Raw genomic sequence first — 21,369 nt, 5'->3', positions numbered from 1 at the left:
TTGAGGCAAATCCTTAGATTTCTTTCTATATGACGTGTTTCATGGCAGGGGAAGATGGAGCAGAGGGAAGCACAAGTGCTGTCGATGGTTTCAACTATTCTCGTTCACTTAATTATTATAATGATTTTGTTAATCATACATATTTTAATTATCATTAATCACAACCATTTTTCTTATTCTAAATAGCAATTAGTGAGGGGTTAACTATTGTCCAGGCCCTAGGCTATTTTATGTACATTTTCTCATTTAATCCTCATAAGAGTTCATAAGTTCTGAAGTTCTGAAAGCCATTTTACAAATGAAGGAACTGAGAGGTTCAATAATTTGCTCAAGGGCAAGCAGCCGGCAGCTGGAAGAACCAGGACATACAACCAGTCGCTCTGACTGTGGTGCTTATGCTTTTAACCCTTATACGAGCTGCTTCTTCAATGGAACATACATCCAGTCAAGGGAGGTGGGGTGGGGGCAGGAGGTCTGTCTTTCTGCACCGTGATTTTTAGTTAATATTATTGAATTCATCTGACAGTTCTAACAGATATGGCTGCCCCCTGATGGGTAACTCAGCCAAGATTACGAAAAATTGTATCCCATTCTTATCCCCCAATCCCCTCACTTTGGCTGCCATGCTCTTCCAAGTCTCTTTCAGCACCTGGCTCTCTGCTTTTACCCGTAATAGACACTTGAATAACTAACCAAATTTTGTGAGCTATCATGGGCATGACAAATTGGTTTGAGTGAAAGTACTTTACATTCATTCAGTACATTTTAAGCCCTTACAATATTCCAGGCACATGGATTCCAAGACAGATGTGGTAGAGCACTCTACATAGCTGCTAATCTGTGAAGCAGGGAGACATGTCAGCAAATAATCATAATTAACATAAATTCTTCTCTAATATAGGTTAGTGTTCCCTAGATATACCTAAGCATTCAAATCACCTAAAGCACTTTAAAACTTTTTTTCCATAAGGAAATGTTTGTAGAACACCAAGCTAACGTGCCAGGAATGCTGTTCACCCCAGTATAACCATGGAATCTAAACTTCCCCTGTCCTCACTATCTTTCTGCCTGCTTCTCAGTGTGAATGTGAGTTATTCCCATCCATATCACTGAAGGAGGCTTTTGGGTCCAGGTGTGAAGATTTATCAGCACCTGGCGCTGTGCATACCCCTCTCCTAAAGATCCAGAGAAGTAACTCCACATACACACTCTCACACAACCCCAGCTTCCAGACACGTGATTCTCCATCCTGGGACCACTCTAGGACAGTATGCAATTTCACAATTAGTTGATCCAAAAATATTTACTCTTTCACCCTGCCATAAACTTCATCTAGTAACTTCTCTTCCACTTTCCTGTTTCAGAAGCAAAAAACATTCCCCACCCCCAAAGAGTTTTAGATGTCCTTTTTCCTCCTCCTTTCTCCCTGTATACAGAAAATAAAGGGCTCTAATAAGAGGTTTGGGGACATAAAGAGGGCTGAAAGAGAATTAATTCATCTTCATTTTGGAGGGACAGAAGGGGCTCAGAAGCCGGCACTGCTAGAAAAGGAAACTCATCAGTTTCCTCTCACACCAAAACTTCACTTATAATATTTTTAAATGTGGTCCATAACCAATGCGGATATGTTTACACTTATCTATGTATTTAACTGTTATCAGTGTTTTGTCCTTTCTGCTTTGCTCCATGGTGTGCTTATAGAAGGCTTTCTCAAATAACTCCCAGTGATTTTAATCCTTAAAGTAAAAGTACAATAATGCAGTCAGCGAAGAAATATAACCAGGAAGAATAAAGACCCAGCACAGAGGCTAAAGTGATTAGGACAAGTTTAGGTTTTCATGATTTTGTGTATTGCCAAATCTTAGTAAAATGCACTTTTCAAAAAATAAGCTTTATTTTTTAGAGCAGTTTTAGATTCACAGAAAAATTGAGAAGTTGGTACAGAGTTCCATTATTACCATCCACCCAATTTACCTTATGTATTAACTTTTACATTAGGGTGGTATATTGGTTAACAGTTAATGAATCTAAAATACGTTATCATACTTTTTTCAGGTTTTCTGATTTTTACCTAATATCATTTTTCTGTTCCAGATTTCTTCCCGCATTACATTTAGTTATTATGTCTCCCTAAGCTCCTCTTGATAGCGAGTTTCTCACTGTACTTGTTTTTGATGCCTAAACACTTTTGAGGAGTACTGATCAGTTATTTCCTAGAATGCCTCTCGATTGGAGTTTGATTTTTTTTTTCTCGTGGTAAAGGGGAAATGACATAACATGGCTGTTGTGTCAAATATGAACAACAGGTCATGCAGGGTTCCTGCCCAATCCACCCAGGGTGTGCCCTGCCCCATTGGTGACTCCTAACAACTGTCCACTGGTGGTGTGGGTCTCATTGTGTTCCCCTTGGGGGAGCTGACAGGACCAGGGGATGGCGCTTGCATCTGGGCATCTGAGTTCACACATTCCTGCCTTTCACCACAATGGGCATTCGGCCAGTTCCCGATGCCACCTCCTGCACCCTGACAGGGCTTCTCTTCCACCCCTGGGTGATGAAGTCCCAGTTGAGCCAAACGCTGACCCCTGACCAGGAGGGTGCTAAGGTGCAGTGGTGTGCCTGTGCTTCAGGAGCTCTGGGAGAGGCTGTGGACCAGGTGTGTCGTGACTGGTCTGGTGGATTGTACCAGCTGGAGACTAGAGCCAGAGGACGAGCCTGGTGGGCCTGCAAGCCAGTTCACCCAGAGGCGGCAGTCAGAGGAAAATTAGGCAGAGTCCTGGGGCATATGAGCAGAAGCGAGACTGAAAGCACAGAACCATTATAAGACCGCCTTCTCCGCGATTTTGCTTTCTGTGGTTTCAGTTATCCAGGTCAATCGCAGTCTGAAAATATTAAATGAAAAATTCCGTAAAGAAACAATTCATACATTTTAAACTGCACATGGTTCTGAGCAGTGTGATGAGAGCGCCCGCTGTCCCCCAGATGCACCAAATCTGGAGACCCTCTAACATCATATGCAATCCCATGAGGACAGGGTCTTCTTTTTTTTTTTTTTGGCAAACATCCGAATTTGGCAAACTGTCTGAATTTGCCATCAGGGTTTTCCAACAATTTCTGTGTTTTTCAGATGCTTTGAAAAAAACTAAATACTGTAAAATATTTTAATAAGCAAAGCCATCTGGAATTTTTTAAAGATGACTTAACTGTGCCCTCCCCTTGTATTTTTTGGTTGTCATTTTTTCACAGCATTCAGATTCTCTGTTCGACATCAGTCTGTGGTTTATTTCATGGTGGTGGCTTCTAAAATTCAAATCAACTTAGCTGTGAGTATATTTTTCCCTTAAATTGTGTTCTTATTCACAGCGTTAGCCTATTCAATAAATCCTTCTGTGGTAGGAATTTGTGAAAAATGATTATTTTTGGTCTGAAAGTAATTTTACATCCTAAAACTTTTTTCATGAATTCACACTTGTAATTTATAAATTCGAGATTTGGGCCATTTCTATATTGTCCAATAACTGTTTTTTACAAATGGTTGAAGTTGCTCTTTCGGGAATTTGTTAAGTCATTCATCTCACTTTTCACAACTGGGATTTTCTCACTGGCTTCCTGATACAGTTATTTTCCTTCTAAATTAAGAGTAGTCTAACACAATCTAACACAAAGTATAACCCTATGAAGTTGGTGATTTTTAGGGAGGTATTTGTTAGCATGATAAGAAGTAAATATATCTTATCATGAAAACTATTTGTGAAATTGGATTTAACACGCTTAAATGTTGACTCCCTTTATCCATAATCTCTTTATAGAGAATACCTTATGATCATATTTTCCTCAATGTAGACTTCTTTTAAAAACATATTATCAGTTTTGAATTTAGTGACACTTTTTCAGTTGAAACTTCCCTATCTACCAGGAGCCTCCTGATTAGGGTTAAACCTCAAATGTCCAGTGGGTAGTGATTCCATCAAAGCTGAGTAAGAAGGCCTTCCTGCTGTTCCGCTCTTTGTAGATTTTACTAAGATTGTTAGGACCCCTTTCACTTAGTGGTTCCTGCAAGGTGACTCCAGCTGACTCAGACTCTGCCTTCCTAAATACAATGTATGGAAGAGTGAAGAGAGGTTCCCATTTGTGTTATCAGCTTCCAAAACCCACAATAACTTCTTCTCCATGGGCATTTTTTCCTCTGCATGAAATAACTAAATGCCAAAAGCAACAACCACTGTGATCAAGTGATTTGGACTGTACTTTAAAGGTTGTCTGCTGGAGTTTACTGTACCTCCTTATGTATTTTGATGGACTAGTCTCAAAGATATATTCTCGAGCTATCAAGTTTAATGTTGTTGTTTTTAATTTGCTAGTTTCATCTGGTTGTTCTGTTGGTTGTAATGTACCTCACGACTCGCGTCTGTCCACACAGCTGTTGTTACCTTTTGAGCATCAAACCATTTGGCTTCACCATTTTCTGGTTGATAAATTCTTTATATTTAAAAAATATATTTATTTCTAAGTTTAATACAGAAAAATCAGAATATGGAAACAAGAAGAGAAATAATTACGTAGAGTTACCCAGTACTCAAGATAATTACTATTAGCATTTTGTCCCTTCTTTCCCAGATATTTTTCTTTGTGGCCTTATACATATATAAACACATGGTTTTTAAAATGGAATTAACATTAATTTACTCTGTAACCTGTTTTCTCATTGGGTATATACGATGTTTCCCCAAAAATAAGACCTAGCCAGACCATCGCCTCTAATGCATCTTTTGGAGCAAAAATTAATATAAGACCCGGTCTTATTTTATATAAGACCGGGTCTTATATTATATTATATAAGACCCAGTATTATATTATATTATATTATATTATATTATATTATATTATATTATATAAGACCCAGTTTTATATTACATTAAAATAAGACCAGGTCTTATATTAATTTTTGCTTCAAAAGACGCATTAGAGTTGATGGTCTGGCTAGGTCTTATTTTCGGGGAAACATGGTATCATGATACATTGTTAGGTCAATAAATAGACATGTATATATTCATCATATAGATGCGCCATAATCAATTTAATTGATGGACATTTTGATTGTTTCTGATTTCATTATTATAAATGATATTATTATGAACATCTTTGGGTAATGATTCCTTTCCCTGTAGTATGATATTAAGGTTCTTTGAGAATTAGCAAGACTAACAGGGAAAATCATGGTGAGGCATTGCCTGTTCTCAACAAAACTTGAATAATTTTATTTCCATGGAAAAGTGTTTTAGAATAAACTAAAATTGAAAAAAAGTTTAAAAAGAACTTTTTATCATCAAAATCTTAAAACATATTACAGAACATAGTGTCTACACTAAAAACAGAACCATAGTGTCTACACTAAAAATAGGAAGCGTCTGTAGAAATACAAAAGAATACATAAATTATAAATACATTAAGAATTCTAGAAATAGATTCAAGCATTAAAAGATTTTTACAGTACGTAATAGGGAAATGAATTATAAAGTATTTAGGGATCACTGGATATAATGATGGAAAATAAATAAAATTGATTCATATAACCCCATGACACATTGTAAAAATGTCAAATGCATCACAAAATTAATTCAGTTTAATCCTATCAAAATAGATGAAGTCTGAAGAGCATATTTGGCCTAGCTATAATGAATGATCAAATGGGGAGAAATCAAAGACAACACGAATATTTGTACGTATTCTTAAAATACCCTTTAATATGATATAATATATAATAGTTGACATATATATGTATAATGTGACATATAATAAAGTACATATCAAAAGGAAAGCAAGTGAACAAAAAGTGCATATTATAATTAATAAAAAATCTTACTATACAAAATAAAGGAAAAGAACCAAAATATGTTTTTTAAAAGTGGATGAGGTCATTGTCCAGATTGTAGTTAATTAATGTCAAGAGACAAACACACAAATATCATAAGTAACTTATTACATGGAAAAATGAATGTTCTTACTAGTAAGTAAATAAGTACGAAGTAATCTAGAGGGAAAAACAGTAAAATTGTGAATATAACAAATCTGTTAGAATATTTAGAAACAGGTATATTGTGGTAGCCAGGTAACTTGGCTTTGTCTTTTGGAAAATAAACTGATGGTACGTAATGAGACCTTTGAAATAGTCTATAACTTTTAATAATACTCATCATTTCACTTTGGTTTATACATCCCAAGGAAATATTCTGAAGGGAAAGACATATAACTAGAGATTGATAATTGTAAAACATTTGAAGCTACTCATGTTAAGTAATGAAAATGGAGAATGATTTCTTAATTGTTTACATTTTTTATGTAGTATCAAAAACCTTAATATACATGATCTCATTTAGTCCTCAGTGAGGAAGCTGTGACACGGAGGCCACACAGATGGGACTGGAAACTCCGAGTTCTGCCTACGCAGGAGTAACACCTGCATTTACGTCAGGAAGCCTGGCTCCATGTCCTGCATCTTCCAGGTGTGGGACTTCGGCCAGTAGTTTTCAGATCTGTAAATGGTTCACAGTGCCCAGCCACCTTAGCTCCCAGGTTTTGAGCAATGAGCGAGATGATGCATGTGAAAGTGGAGCTTCTATGATGAGCCTGAGAAAGCAATTATTGAAGTTGCTGCTTTCTGATAACGAATCTTTAAGTAAATCTTCAAATTGCACCCCGAAGCCAGGGAGGTTTGGAACACTTTTACTGAAGCAAGAGAGCAATGAAACCATCGCCCAACACCAGTGACGGCTGAGTTCTGAGGAGTGGAGTTATACTTAGGGAAGTAAAGTGGATTTCCTCTGCATAGGAGGCAGGATAGTGTAAAGGAAATTCAAATCCACTTGCTCATTTTTTATTGAAGAGATTAATGAGCACGTCAGAAGAACCTCTGAGCATTGGGAAACTCATAACCTGCCACCCAGATTCCAGCTTGCTCATTTGTCCAGTGTCCTTTCATAACACTATTATTACTCACTGTGACACATGCTCAGATTTGGCTCCCTGATGCCCCACCCCACCATGAAATTATCTAAGTCCTTTCTACTTGTCACTTCTTCTAGTCATGCAAAATCAAGGCTGAGGCTGTCTGCCGTGACCCAGCCTACCCCACCCTGAGTTCCAGAAGCTCCTCTGGCACTCCCCTTTCTGCATCAATAGGTGGACCTGACTGAGAGACACCCTGCAACCTTAGGTTGTGTGCCACAGACTCAAAGAGTTCATGAGACTTACCTGGGGCAAAGTCCATTCTCTCGCTGGTAAGGGTTTATGACAGACAGCCAGCAGAAGAGCTGTAAGTTTGGAGCAGAATGAGGAGGCTTCAAACTGGTAAAGCTCAGATTGGCATACATACTGGCTGGGCTTTGGGTCAAAGATAATGATAAATGGAAGAGCAACAACAACGTGTGTGTGTGTGTGTGTGTGTGTGTGTGTGTGTGTGAGTGTGTGTGATTTCACTCCATATAAAGTGCTGTCCTATCGGTCATCTGATTTGATCATGAGCCCCACCTCCCCAGACTTGCCTGAGAGTGGACCCAAATCCCTAGAACATGCCTAAGCCTGGGTGATTTAAACCTCACATTCCATGACTTCTTAGAGTAGATGCAATGCCACCTGGGCCTCGTCAGATTACTCTGTGTCTTTTATTTTCTCTGATACTTTATGTAGAAAAGAATTGTATTTAATCCTACAGCAACCACGTGAGGAAACTCTTCTCAGCCCCTTTTTCCAGAGCAGGAAATGGAGGGTGAGCAATGTTAATTTGTCCAGGGTCACAGAGCAAGTAGGCTGCAAAGCAGGTTTCAAACTCATGTTTGCTTGACTACAAAACCCATACTCCGCCTACTCTTGTGCATGCTGAAGGGAGTTTTTCTGGGCCAGAGAGCTGGAAGAAGGTAGGGATTTTTGTAGAATTTTTAGGGGCTGGGAATAGAAGTATGCCACCAACTTTGTGGTTTCTGGGCCACTTCCTGCTAAGTGAGTGTTAAACAAGGTGTCTGTGTGCTCTGTTTCTACACACAGGGAGACAAGCATTTTTACTTCAACATGTGTTTTATTTTCCAGAGAGAGAATCCTTTTTCTGACAATTTCCCCCCCGCCCCGTACTCTTAGAATACCATATGCTCTTTAGAAGGGAGTAAAGGTTTCAGCAAGGAAAAGAAAATTTTTCAGCTGCCTACACCCTTTGCAGTTCAAATATCGTTCAAAACATCTGCTTCTACTTTATTTTTTTACCTTTTGGAGAAAATCAATGGTAAATTTGAGACAAATAAGACACAAAATATCATTCTAAACCAAAAATGCCCAGTACCTAGCCATCTGAAAAAATTGTGTTAAGTTTCTTTAAACATTGAGGGAGTGGTAGAAAAATCTGTACAAACACCCATGATTAAGATTCGGGTAATAAAACCCAAAATATTTTTAGAGTAGTTCCTTCTGATGGTTTCTGAACTGTTTTTGCAAAGCAAGCACTTGTTGGGGAGGCAATTAACAAGATCACAACAAAGTTTCCCCAGAACTGACAAAGCCTGGAGTTTATTCTGGATCTCTCCCTGTAGGGAGAAGAAACAGCCAAAAGAGAGAGAAGAAAACACATCTCTGTGCACAAATTAAGCTCTGGTGGGCGTTCATATGCCCAGGTGGGCAGGAGCCTCTTAAGTCCTATATGCTGTGACTGCGATCAGAGCCCTTTTCCACAAATGTAGCAGTGTAGTACAATATAATTCCCCCACCTACATCTTATATACTTTCTGGTTTCTTACTTTTCAAAATGGCTGTTTTTTGGCGTGTGGTAAAATTTACATATAATAAAATACTCATCTTAAGTGTATATTTAGTGAGTTCCAAAAGGAGTGCAAACACTTGTGTACCTCAAACTTTTATCAAGACATACAACATTGTCACCCCTGAGGCAATTGCTATTCTGACTTAGTAAATTAGTTTTCCCTATTTGGGGACTTCATATAAATGGAATTGTACATATATATGAATAATTTATATATAAATAATCTATATATATATATATATATATATATTTGTATAAGACTTCTTCAACTCAGCATGTTTTCATTTACTGTGTTTCTCTGAAAATAAGACATAGCTAGACAATCAGCTCTAATGCGTCTTTTGGAGCAAATATTAATATAAGACCCGGTCTTATATTATTTAAGACCAGTTCTTATATTACAGTAAAATAAGACTGGGTGTTATATTATATTATATTATATTATATTATATTATATTATATAAGACCGGGTCTTATATTCATTTTTGCTCCAAAAGATGCATTAGAGCCGACTGTCTGGCTAGGTCTTATTTTTGGGGAAACATGGTATTGTCATCCATGTTGCTTGTATCACTAGTCCATTCCTTTTTTTTGCGGAGTAGTATTCCATTATGTAAGTACTCTACAGTTTGGGTGTTTGGGGGGCACATTGGTGTAGATTTTATTTGTTTGTTTTGTTAATCTATTTTCCTTTGATGGACACTTGGTTGTTTCTTCTTTTTATCCAAATGAAATTGCTAAAACTATTCTTGCACAAGTCTTTTTGTAGATACATGTTTTCATTTCTCTTAAGTAAATGTCTATGAATGCAATTGCTGAGTCATAGGGCTGGTGAACGTTTAGTTTGATAAGAAACTGCCAGGTTTTTTCCTGAGCTGGTTGGACTGTATCACACCTCCACTGTCAGCATATGAGAGCACCTGCTGCCATTAGATGTTAACAGTAGCATCTCCTTTTGGTTTTAATTTGCATTTCTTTCATGACTAATAACAGTAAGCGCTTCTTCGCGTCCTCACTGGTCATTTGTGTATCTTGCTTTGTGAAGTGATTGTTCAAATCTTTTGCCCATTTTTAAAGACTGGGTTGTCTTATTATTGAGTTGCAGGTGTTCTTATATATCTTCATAAAGTATATAGATGTATGTATGAGACCCCCACTCCTTCGGGGAGTGGGGCCCCAGTTACTTGATCTTTTTGGCTTAATTTCCCCCCAAAATGATGCCCGGAGTTCAGCTTCGTTTAGTACAGTACTATATTCTCAGTGCCTATGATGGCCCCCGGCACAAGCTTTTCTAAAAGAAGGGGTAATTGAGCCATATGCTAGCCAGAAAAAGGACCGGGTCCTGGGACATACAGCCTAAGCCACCAGGAGCAGGCCTAGGTGGAGAAAGCCAACATGTCTGCTGTCCCGGGATTGACAGGGCTCTTTTATACGGTGGGTTTGGGGAAGAAAGATATAGATTGTTTTGAAAGAATTTACTTTGGCTATAGATGAGGGAGGCTGGAAAAGGTGAAGTGGGGCAGTTCTAGGATAGATGCATAGTCCACAAGGAAGCAAGATTTCCTACTTCTGTATTGGTTGTGGTCAACAGTCTGCAAAGTTTATGCAGAAGCAAGAAGTGGTGGCACCTGGTGGTTGGCTTTTTTTAAAAAAATTTTTTTATACTCACCTGGAACTTGATTTAAAGTTTCACCATATATTCAGGATGTAAGAAGTCTTTTGTTAGTTTTGGCCCGTTGCTCTGAACTGATTAACCTCTTACCAGCTTCCTCCCACCCTCCAGCCTGCTGTTACTTGATTTAGGACATCTCAGAATTTTTTTTTTTAATTGTCAGAACTCATTTACATAAACTTTCTACTGAAAGAATCAATGAATGAATGAACAGATAAACTGACCTTTGGCCCTGATATCCAAACTCATTGCTCTTGAATGTAATGGCAGTGATTAACAAGGAAATAGAGAAAAATAAATTGTTACCCTTGAGCTATACAGTATGCTTGGCACAAAAGACTCAGGATACGCCTGGGGATTTGTTCACCAGAGGAACTACAGCTAGACTTTCTCAGGAACTAGCTTAATTTGTCCCTGTTTATGAACTCGCTAGAGGAAACCACCACTGCTAACTTGCTGTGTTCTGAGACTATATCCCGATCTCCTCCGAGTCTCGGGTGGTCACCAGGGTTGCTTGATGGGTGACCAGAGCATCTAACTTTGGAGAGTTTTAGATAACCCAGCTGCTCCCAGCTTTCAACATGTGCCTCTTGGTTCCGTCTGACACTGCCCATTGCCTCCCTACTGGCCCCTTTGCTGGGCTCTATGCCTCACTAGCAGGCCTGCCCCCGATGATTGCACTGCCTTTCGGAGCACCCAACGGCCAGCAGGGGCTCCTTCCCCCTTGGTCTTGAAGCTATTTCCTGGTCTAAATCAGCTGGCTCCACCCTTTCCTGTTGGGGTGGACACTGAGGAATCATTGTCAGCATCCACATTTGTAGAGAACATTGCCATTTATAGAGAACGTTCATATCTATTATCTCATGTAAGCCTCCAAACAGTCCTACCTGTATCTCCCCATTTTATCCCCCAAAGGAGGCGGCATGAACAGGGGATTTCATTTGCTCCAAAATACAAAAGTTGCCCAGAGTTTTCTAAGATTCTCTGGGTCTTGCTCAAAGAATATTAGTGCTTTCTTAGCTCTGGTGGGTGTACATGAGTGGTGCTTAAAAGGCTCCGTAGATTTTTACAGTTCAGCTACTTGGACTACATCTGTTGCTAGAAATTCAGTTACCGTAGCAAAACCATATATGGGTAGTTCCCAACGTTTTTATTTAAACACCGTTGTGGGCTCCCTCTGCCCCACTCCCTTGGATTACATATCATTAAAAAAAAAAATGGCCACCAAAAACTATTTATTGGCTCATTTTACCTTTTTTAAATGGTCATCAGACATGTACCTTCCAGTCAGAATTTAGGATCAGGATCAAATCACCTGTGCCATCACTGGGCTGATTTTATTACAGCCAAAATAAAGACATCTGAAATTTGAATTAATTTCCAAGGCGAATAACTGAAAAAGTTGCTCTATGCACCATAGTGCCCTGATGTCTGGGTGTGAGTGAGAGGGATATTACTTAATTCAACCCTTTACTCCGTGCTCTGGGCCTCTCCCTGGCTCTTTAGAGTGTGGCTCAGCCAGCCTCATTCTAATACATGCTCAGTGGCTGGAGTATTTGGGTCATCTTCGGTTCCATAGGGTTTGGGGAGAGCATGTGTTTATAGGAACAAAGATATTCCCATTACCTAAAGGTGCACATTTTGAAATGTCCTGGAAGCCGAACTTTTACACTGTATCAATAATCGTTTCATTCAAATTGTACTTTCAAAGAGTCATGAGGGGTATTATAAAGGCTGTCTCAAATCTAAATTAGTAGAATGAATTAATGTTACTCTCTGTGCCAATTATAAAAGAGGAGTTTCAGTTAGGGATGACTATTAATGAAGTCTGTTTTTTATTATATTTATACATGCTGTATTTATTGTCCCATTATATATTGTGCTCGATCTTTTCTTGTAGGAGAGCCAGCAGAAAGCCACCAATGTGGTGTATCAGGCCCACCACGTGAGCAGGAGTAAGAGAGGGCAGGTAGTTGGAACCAGGGCCGGATTCCGAGGCTGTACGGTGTGGCTGACAGGTATGCCCTGTTGAGAGGTATATGTTTTTTTAAATTGAAAATTGATGGGTGACATACAATTTTAAAGAAATTAGGGTGACGTATTACATACATTCCATGTTTATTTTAACATTAGAAGGAGGCTGAGAACTGCCTGGATTTTTGTCCTAACTCTACCATGAGTGACAGCTAGGACCTTGATCAACTCAGGGAATGTGTCTAGTTCTTAGCTTTCTCCTCTTTGGTAGGAATAGGTGGGACAAGCTGGCGACCTCCTCTTTGGTAGGAATAGGTGGGACAAGCTGGCGACTTTCCATTCTTTTTCAGCTCTGAAGAATTCCGTAATTCTTAGTTTCGTGCCTGAACATGTTTACGGGCAGTTAACGAAGAATGGGGCTTTCCTAATTTGAGAGCAAGCATTTGGCTGTCCACTAAAAATTTGGTGTTTAGAAATATTCTTTATTGTTTTCTGATATTTCAACATTCTGAGAGACTATTTCACTTAGTGTAAAAAAAAGCAACACGCACAATTAACCTCTGTGCAAGAAGGCAAACTGATTTCTATTTAGCTGAGGATTGCCGTCTGTACAGAAATAACTCACTCCCACTGAGGTAACCAGATGAATCTCTCCTTTCCTGCATTTTTATAGCCACAGAATGTCAAAGCTAAGGATTAGTGACAGAAGTGGAATTAGTCCTGGGCTGTCACCTTATACTCTGAGTGCAAGGTAGAGGAAGTTGATTCCTGAATATAAGTTGAATATAAGTCTGACAGAGCCTGGACTCAAAAGGAAAAACCAAATTCATTTTATAGACATAATGTTTCAAATAAAGGTGAGCCCAAATGCAAAGATATGTTTGTCCATGTTATGAAATCAACTTACGTGTTATTATCTTTACAAATGCTGATGTATTCTTACCTGAAGATAATTCTAAAGAATATGGCAGGCAGATACCTGCCTTGCTATTCCGAGTCTTTCCCTTTCCTGTCTAAATCAGCCTCATTCTTCTTTTTCTAGTTTTGTATTCCCCCTAGGGCCTGTGGCACTTGCCTTCGGTTTCGTGGTTTCGTTCATCCCTCATATAAATTTTTCCAGCTTCCGGGCTGAGGACAGACAGTGGGCAAGGAGCCCGCTCTATTCCAAAGGCAGTATTCACCTGTCGTGATTCCTGAAATGTTTTCCCCAACTCCCTCTGAGAGACATGATAGGCAGCAGTAGATAAAACACAGCTCTGTTCCAGATGTTTCTCTCTTGTTACGTGCTTGTCTTCCTGAGATGTTCGCCTTCGTGTATTTGCCCAACTTTTGAATTGGGACATATACACAGTCTATGTTTTATAATGTGGAACACCTTGAAAAATGTAAAAGAACTGGTAGAAGAGGGAAAAGAAATCTAAAGCGTATAATTCCCCTATGTTTCCTCACTCTTAAAAATATAATTTTTTCCTACTACGTATTTTTTTTCTAGTATTACAGAGGTAAGCTATTGAGCAGGCCGACCAGAAGAAACCAGATACTTCTAATCCAGATACTTGGATTTGAGCCCCAGCTCCACCTACATTAACTGTGTGATGTTGGACAAGCCAATTAACCTCTCTAAGGAGTAAATATAGTCCCTGCCTCATAGAGATGCAGGTAGAACTAAATGAAATAAAGTCGATATGCACTTAGCACAGTGCCTAGTCCACAGTATATCTCTTGATAAATATAATTAGTATTACTCAAATGTACTAAAATAAATATACCAACAATCTATTTTCATATAGTACTATGATTCAGTTCTTAGTTTCCGGAGAGTTGAAACAAAATCAAAGGAAATTTCTATTATTTCTCTCATTTTCTGATGGGGAGAGAGCATACCAGAGATTTTTAGGAGTCCATTTCTCCCACCCCACAACCAGACAGAAATTTTAATTTGCAATGAATTACATAATAAACGTTACATAATAGACAATGTCTTCAACAGTGGTTTTACAGAGATTGTCAAGACATCCTTCACGTAGTCATTTCTTCTAATGATCCTGTGTGAAGGCCAGGGGCATGACTTTAAAACATAACCAAAATATGGAAAGTATTTGCTTACCTTTCATATATCACCCTTCTTTCCAAGTCTCCTTTTCTTTCTGTCCTTCATCCCTGCTTTTCTCGTTTTTCCATCTTTTCCCTCTTTTTGCCTGCTCTCTTTTCTGTAGTAACCTCTTGACCTTCTTTTCTTTTCCTCTAACTTTTCCTCTTCCTCTCTGGGATGTTGTCTGACAGTGGCTTCTTCAGTTCAGAGATCTTTCAGAGATCTTCAGTTCAGAGGACGACTGAATTTTTAGAGTGCTACTTTCCCAGGGTAGTTCAGATTTTGAGGTCTTAAGTAATTTTGGCAGATTGCATTTTTTTTTTTTTAATTTTGTTGGGGAATATTAGGGAGCAGTGTGTTTCTCCAGGGCCTGTCAGCTCCAAGTAGTTGTCCTTCAATCTAGTCATGAGGGGCACAGCTCAGCTCCAAGTCCAGTCGCCGTTTTCAATCTTTAGTTACAGGGGTTAAAGCCCACCATCCCATGTGGAAATCGAACCGGCAACCTTGTTGTTGAGAGCTCGCGCTCTAAAAAACTGAGCCATCCGGGTGCCACTCCAGAAGCTCAGCAGCAGCTCGTGGTCTTCAATCTATTTGTGGAGGGCACAGCTCACTGGGCCATATGGGAATCGAACTGGCAGCCCTGTTGTTCAGAGCTCACTCTCTAACCAACTGAGCCATCTGGTCGCCCAGCAGGTTGCATTTCTTTCCTTTCTGCTTATGTTCTCCCTCATATAGAAATCATAAAGTGTGTTTGTAACCATTGTGCTTTGAAACCATGATAAAAGGCGCATGGTAACTCCGTTCTATAAACTTCCCAAACATCTAAGAGTGTACGGCAGTTCTCAATATATCCATAGCCAGCTCAGGGTGCTTTTCTGTCTTCATGTTTTGAGAGTCATTCTGGAAAAGTCTTGAAAACAGAAGGACAGTATAGGGGCTCTGATGTCAGATGGTTGTTTAGTGGCACCCACAAAGGAGGTGGGTCTCCCAGCCTTCAAGGGCTGGCTGTTCCATCCACTATAGCTGGTTGCTGTCACAAGGGGATATGAGAGCACTGTCACCAGATCTTCTTTTTTATTTCCAAGAAAAGCCAAAATCTGGATTTGTATGTGCAACTTTCTAATCTTCAACACACTCTGCAGGCAAACAGGACACACCAAGGACCCTCAAGCTGTCCCCATTAATGAGCCTCCGTTGCTTTGAAAGGCTATAGTCCTAATAAGGGACAAATAATTATTTCAAGATTTGAAAGAAATGCAAGTACTTGACTTACGGTAAACTATGCTTTCTCTAGATTTCAAGGGTTTCGATTTGAGGTCAATAAAATGATTGTAACAAGGGTTTCATTACACGTAAATTAGGTAAAAATTAGGATGAGATCACACTTAGGATTAAGTTCCGTTTTGTCATCTGAAACAATCAAGGACAATGCCCTGTCTGGTCTTGCCTGCTCTGAACAGGTCTCTCCGGTGCTGGGAAAACAACGATAAGTTTTGCTCTGGAAGAGTACCTCTTCTCCCACGCCATCCCTTGCTACTCCCTAGATGGGGACAACGTCCGTCATGGCCTTAACAAAAACCTTGGCTTCTCCCCCGGAGACAGGGAAGAAAATATCCGCCGGATTGCCGAGGTGGCCAGGCTGTTTGCCGACGCTGGTCTGGTCTGTATCACCAGCTTCATTTCTCCTTTCGCAAAGGTAAGCTGGTTTGGCACTGCACAGTTCCCACACCCAGCCAGTGCTCTCCAACTGCCGGGAAAAGGAGTCAGGGGGGAGGGAGGGCGTGAAGGAATCTTAAACTTTCCGTTTCCCCCACTGTTTCTCCCTCCCCTCCCTTGCTCCCTCATTTCCCCTATTTAATATTGGTTATATAAAAAGTGTCCCTTCATTTCCAGATGCCAGGGCACCAGTCGACATAAACCCTTCCATGTTCACAATGGTATGGTACACTTGGTCAGAGCTGAAAGGACGAAAACGTAAAACTCTAAAGCTCTGAAATTTCATTTCTCAAAAAAGTCAGAATACTTAGCTCATCAAAACAAAACAAAACAAAACAAACAGCAGTTCATTGCCAAAGCATCAGGTTAAGTGTTTAAATGTTGAAATCACCAAGGTGGAGTGTCACTCTTCTTATTTGAAATTTCTGTGAGCTGCAAGTCAGATGCTCTGTGCTTTGAACACATCCCATGGATGAAATGCTCTCATCTTTCCAGCCCTGAACTTCAGCAGATACTCTTTTCTGTGGTTATTCTCTGAAAGTCCTTGAGAGAGCTGTGTTTACTACAGCGAAATTTCTGGACTTGCTCTGAAGAACAACTTTCCCGCCACCTCTGCAGAGCACAAACCCCAGGGTTATCTTCAGGTGATGGAATACTAGAGCACACGTTTTGTGATGAAGAATTTCATTGTGAAACCTCTTCTTACGTTCTTAAGTATAATTTTTTCCAGGATCGCGAGAATGCCCGCAAAATCCATGAATCAGCTGGACTGCCGTTCTTTGAAATATTTGTAGATGCACCTCTAAACATTTGTGAAAGCAGAGACGTAAAAGGCCTCTACAAACGGGCCCGAGCTGGGGAGATCAAAGGTAGGAGAACCAGCTCAGTGTCACCTAAGCCACCAATCCTTCCTATCTGTCCCCAGAAACCTGTCGGAAGTTTCAAAACCTATTTTCCAAAATTGCATATCTAATTGTAATATATTCAATATGTCCATGGGTTTATTAAAATGTGGGCTTCTATTTTTCAAGAACTATCGCCTCAGCCATATGCAATAAAGTTCAGGGAACTAAAACTAAAGTTCAGGGAATAAAAAGTATATGTGAGTGTGTGTGCAGGAGGACCGTTTCTGGGTTTTCCATCCTTTTGTCTTCCTTTTCTATTCTCATCAGCTACAGGGGGCTTAGATTTAGCTAGCCAGATTTTGTGGGTAATTTGGGCTTTCTATACTAAAAATACAGCTGTATATTTTCTCAAGTACAGCTAGAGGTCAGAGATGGCTGTTTGACCTTTCCCATTGTAATCTGAATTCTCAGTTTAACACATTATTCCAACATATGCGTTTGTCATGCTTTATTGATTAAAAAGATGGTTCTGTAGGTGCAGATGTGATTTCCTCCTTTCTGCCTTCCAGGATTTACAGGCATTGACTCTGATTATGAGAAACCTGAAACGCCTGAGCTTGTGCTTAAAACCAACTTGTCCTCCGTAAGTGACTGTGTCCAGCAGGTAGTGGAACTTCTGCAAGAGCAGGTGGGTAGACTGGTTTGTCTTTTTTAAAACTATTATTTAAGTTAATAAGATCATGAAGCATCATCTGTTTACTGAAGCATTCTTTTTATAATTTTCATTTTTAATTGTCACCAATTCGGCTTCATTTCAGAACATTGTACCCCAGACAATAATCAAAGGCATCCACGAGCTCTTTGTGCCAGAAAACAAACTGGACCAAGTCCGAGCTGAGGCCAAGGCTGTCCCTTCATTATCAATTACCAAGGTAAGAAGGTGCAGACTGGCCAAAGGGGAATGAGGCTTAATATGAGTCATTATTATCCATTTACATTACTCTTAATAATAAGGAAGGTATGACTAAGGGAAATGCAATGTCCATAAAGAAAATCCCTTCATTCTGCCAATGTTTTTTTTTTTTTTTACCTCTTCTCCAAGGAAATCTGTCTTGTCACAGGGCAGCAGATCACTGCCAGGTACAGAGGCAAACCGGGAACGTAACTTCTATATTTGCATAGGACAATTTTACATAATTGTCTTCATACCTTCGGTTATGCCAAAGTGCAGGCAATAGGCCGTAATAGTTTGTTGGCAGCTGCTGAGAAAATAGTTTGTCCAGAATACAAGTGCTTCTTGGGCAATCAAGAAGGAATTTAAAGGAAATAAAAAGCAACCTTGAATTAAAGTGATATGAATGCCTCCTTCGTTTTCTACTCTGCAAATCCTCCTCTTTCTTCATTGGAGAGTCCAGTCTGAAGAGAGGGAGACCGCTTTAGTTGCCTTTATTTTATTGCCTGGAATATATCAAACGCAACCCCAGCAAACTGCTCTGCACATGCTTTGGCCTTTTTATGAATCAGTGTTAGTTGGTCCATAGAAGGTGACCATGTTTTCATTGATATCTTTTTGTTGCCTTGGACATTTTTATAAAGGCAGAGTAAATTGGGAACCTGCTTTAGCTCATGAAGACTCCATACTCTAATAAGTCATGATAAATTTATAAACAGAACCCCTGACTCTACAAAATAAATTCGAAGGCTCCAATGCTCCAGGCAGATTAGAAACATAATTATAATTCAGTGTGGAATTATAGCCCCAGTAATAAAATGGGCTCCGCGGTACAAAAAACTAAAACAAAAACAAAACTTCAGAAAATCAAATGATTTTTTTTTTTGGTCCTAACGATAACAAGAAAGGTTTCAGAGCTGTGGTCCAGCAGATGGGTTTTCAACGATGAATAGGAACTTTCAGATGGGGTGAGGGGAGGATAGGCCTAAAACCACAGGTGTGTTTAGACTACACTTTTGTCAGTCACTGTTGGTGAATAGGCCCCAAAGTGGGGAGTCATAAGAGGTGGAAGTCCTTATAAGAGCCCCCAGGGCTAGAGCTTGAAGGGCTTTCAATATCATGCTAAGAATTTTGGACTTTTAGAGTCACTGGTTAGCCCAATTCAGTCAAGTAAATAGTACATTTGGTGAAAAAAATATAGCCAAACCAGAATTCTTGTGGAAAAAAGAATGAACAGTGAATGTTCAACACACTAGTACACTGTAAGGATAGATACAGCGTAAAGTGTTCAAATAAATCATCTCAATTTGACACCTTTTCACCACTCCCCTGTAGGGAAGTTCTAGACTCAAACCTATCTGGCCCCAAGTTCATGGGTCAGCATAACATATGGGAACACTAAAAACATAAAAGGTTCTGCCGTCATTTTCCTGTCAACTGAATAAGAAAGAACTGCCCTGGGGCCAGATGGCTGAAAAACAGAGCTTATGGAAATGTTCACCTGCTTTTCCTGTTTTGCAGCTGGATCTTCAGTGGGTCCAAGTTTTGAGTGAAGGCTGGGCCACTCCCCTCAAAGGTTTTATGCGAGAGAAGGAGTACTTGCAGGTTATACACTTTGGCACCCTGCTAGATGGTATGGTTTTTTTTTTTTCGTTTGTTCGTTTCTTACTCATTATTAAAGAAAAACAAAAATCTTTCTCAGACTCTTCACAGGAACAGGAAATGTTAATCCTTGGTTTGTAAATCATACTGTGAAAATATTTAGATCGCTTATGGTGTGTCCAGTTTTACCGTGTTTCTCGGAAAATAAGACCTAGCCGGACCATCATATAATATAATACAATACAATACAATATAATATAATACCGGCTATTATGTTATATTATATTATATTATATTATATTATATTACATTACATTATATTACATTACATTATATAAGATCCGCTCTTACATTATATTAAAATAAGACCTGGTCTTATATTAATTTTTGCTCCAAAAGACGCATCCAAAAGGTGATGGTCTGGCTAGGTATTGTTTTCGGGGAACAGGGTATTATGTATAAGCTTCCATTTTAAGGACTTTTCTGGTCATCCTGAAAGGATTATTGATTGTTTAAAACCAAGGAATTGAAAACTGAAAGTTTTACTTTCACACAAAGCCAAGAGAAGGTTTAGTCTGTTTCACCTCCACCCGCCCTTTGTTGGTCTGGTATTCAGAAAGCAGGCAACAGTCAAAAGTACTGCTGCCAGCGGCCAAGACCACCGTGGGGCGACTAGGATGAACTCAGCCCATGTTGCTGACTTGCAGGCACCACCTATCCTCCAGGTTGCTCTGTTATTGCACTGGCTGATTAGAATATGGAGTTTTCATGAGCAGAAGCATTATTGCAGCAGCTGCTGTCCTCGGTGGATGCTAAGGAATGAATAGTCATGCCTATACATGAAATCCATTAGGATAGCTTCATCCACTCTATTCTAACAAGGGAGCACTAACGCAGCTTTCTGGGCACAAGCTGAATGGCTTTTAGAGAACTGATCTGGTCAAGGTCGGAAGCATGTGTTATTCGGAAAACTTCTGGACCCTTCTATGATCATTTCCTCCCTAGAACTGCCTGAGCTTGTCCAAGGGAACTTGTCTGTTTCAAGACCTTGGAGGAATGGCTTATAAGTGGGAAGGGTGGTGGAAGAGTCACACTGGATTCATAATACTGAGCAGGGCTCCAAACCGTTTAGGAAGAAAACTCAAATCAGATGTTCTTTCTTGGGAAAGACGTTCATGCTCTGGACTTGTGTCTCTGCTTGGGGAATGAGGCATAAAGCCCAAATCGGAGTTCAGAAAAGACTTTGGTCAAAATAGGCCCTCTCCCCTTATTCCTCTTTATCAGCTGTGACTGATAATGTCCCACAACCTGAGGCCTTCATTTCTCAGATTAGATAACATTTCAAAAAACACTTGATTGACTTATAGCTTGCCTTAATAATAATCATGCTTATCTCTTTTTCAAAGCATTTTCTCAGGCATTATTTCATTTGATCCTCACGAAAGCCCTAGAAGACAGGAAAGTATTTTTATCCCACTTTACAGATAAGGAAACTGACTTCAGGTTAAGTGCTTTGCTCAAGTTCATACCATTGGTAAGCGAGGGGCCCCGTACTAGAGACCAGAAGTCTCCTGACTTCTGGCCCAGTGCTTTTTCCAGATCAAGCTGCTCTCCTGATATCCTTTTCGATGGAAGTGAATAGGCCAGGTTGTTTGTGCAAGAAAGGCTCACATTTACCTTGATGTCTTCATTTCGACACATGCCGAACACAGGCT

At 39.6% G+C, this 21,369-nt stretch overlaps 1 protein-coding gene across 3 annotated transcripts in view; it reads left to right on the top strand.

Moving 5' to 3' along the window:
* The window catches only part of PAPSS2 (3'-phosphoadenosine 5'-phosphosulfate synthase 2), a 68,417-nt gene that overhangs the window by 28,026 nt on the left and 19,022 nt on the right, over positions 1 to 21,369 (top strand). For 2 of the 3 annotated variants that reach the window (XM_033130089.1, XM_033130088.1), the window contains exons 2-7: positions 12,374 to 12,491; positions 16,000 to 16,235; positions 16,986 to 17,124; positions 17,670 to 17,788; positions 17,919 to 18,032; positions 19,574 to 19,685. In XM_033130089.1, coding sequence (XP_032985980.1) covers positions 12,374 to 12,491; positions 16,000 to 16,235; positions 16,986 to 17,124; positions 17,670 to 17,788; positions 17,919 to 18,032; positions 19,574 to 19,685 — 838 coding nt within the window. Of the gene's footprint in view, positions 1 to 6,468; positions 6,502 to 12,373; positions 12,492 to 15,999; positions 16,236 to 16,985; positions 17,125 to 17,669; positions 17,789 to 17,918; positions 18,033 to 19,573; positions 19,686 to 21,369 lie in introns of those variants that run through there. The other variant, XM_033130090.1, reaches the window with a different exon arrangement.

Source organism: Rhinolophus ferrumequinum, chromosome 16 (assembly GCF_004115265.2).
Source record: "Rhinolophus ferrumequinum isolate MPI-CBG mRhiFer1 chromosome 16, mRhiFer1_v1.p, whole genome shotgun sequence".
NCBI lineage: Eukaryota > Metazoa > Chordata > Mammalia > Chiroptera > Rhinolophidae > Rhinolophus > Rhinolophus ferrumequinum.
The sequence above is the reverse complement of the archived record's forward strand: the minus strand, read 5'-3'. Positions and strand labels throughout refer to the sequence as shown.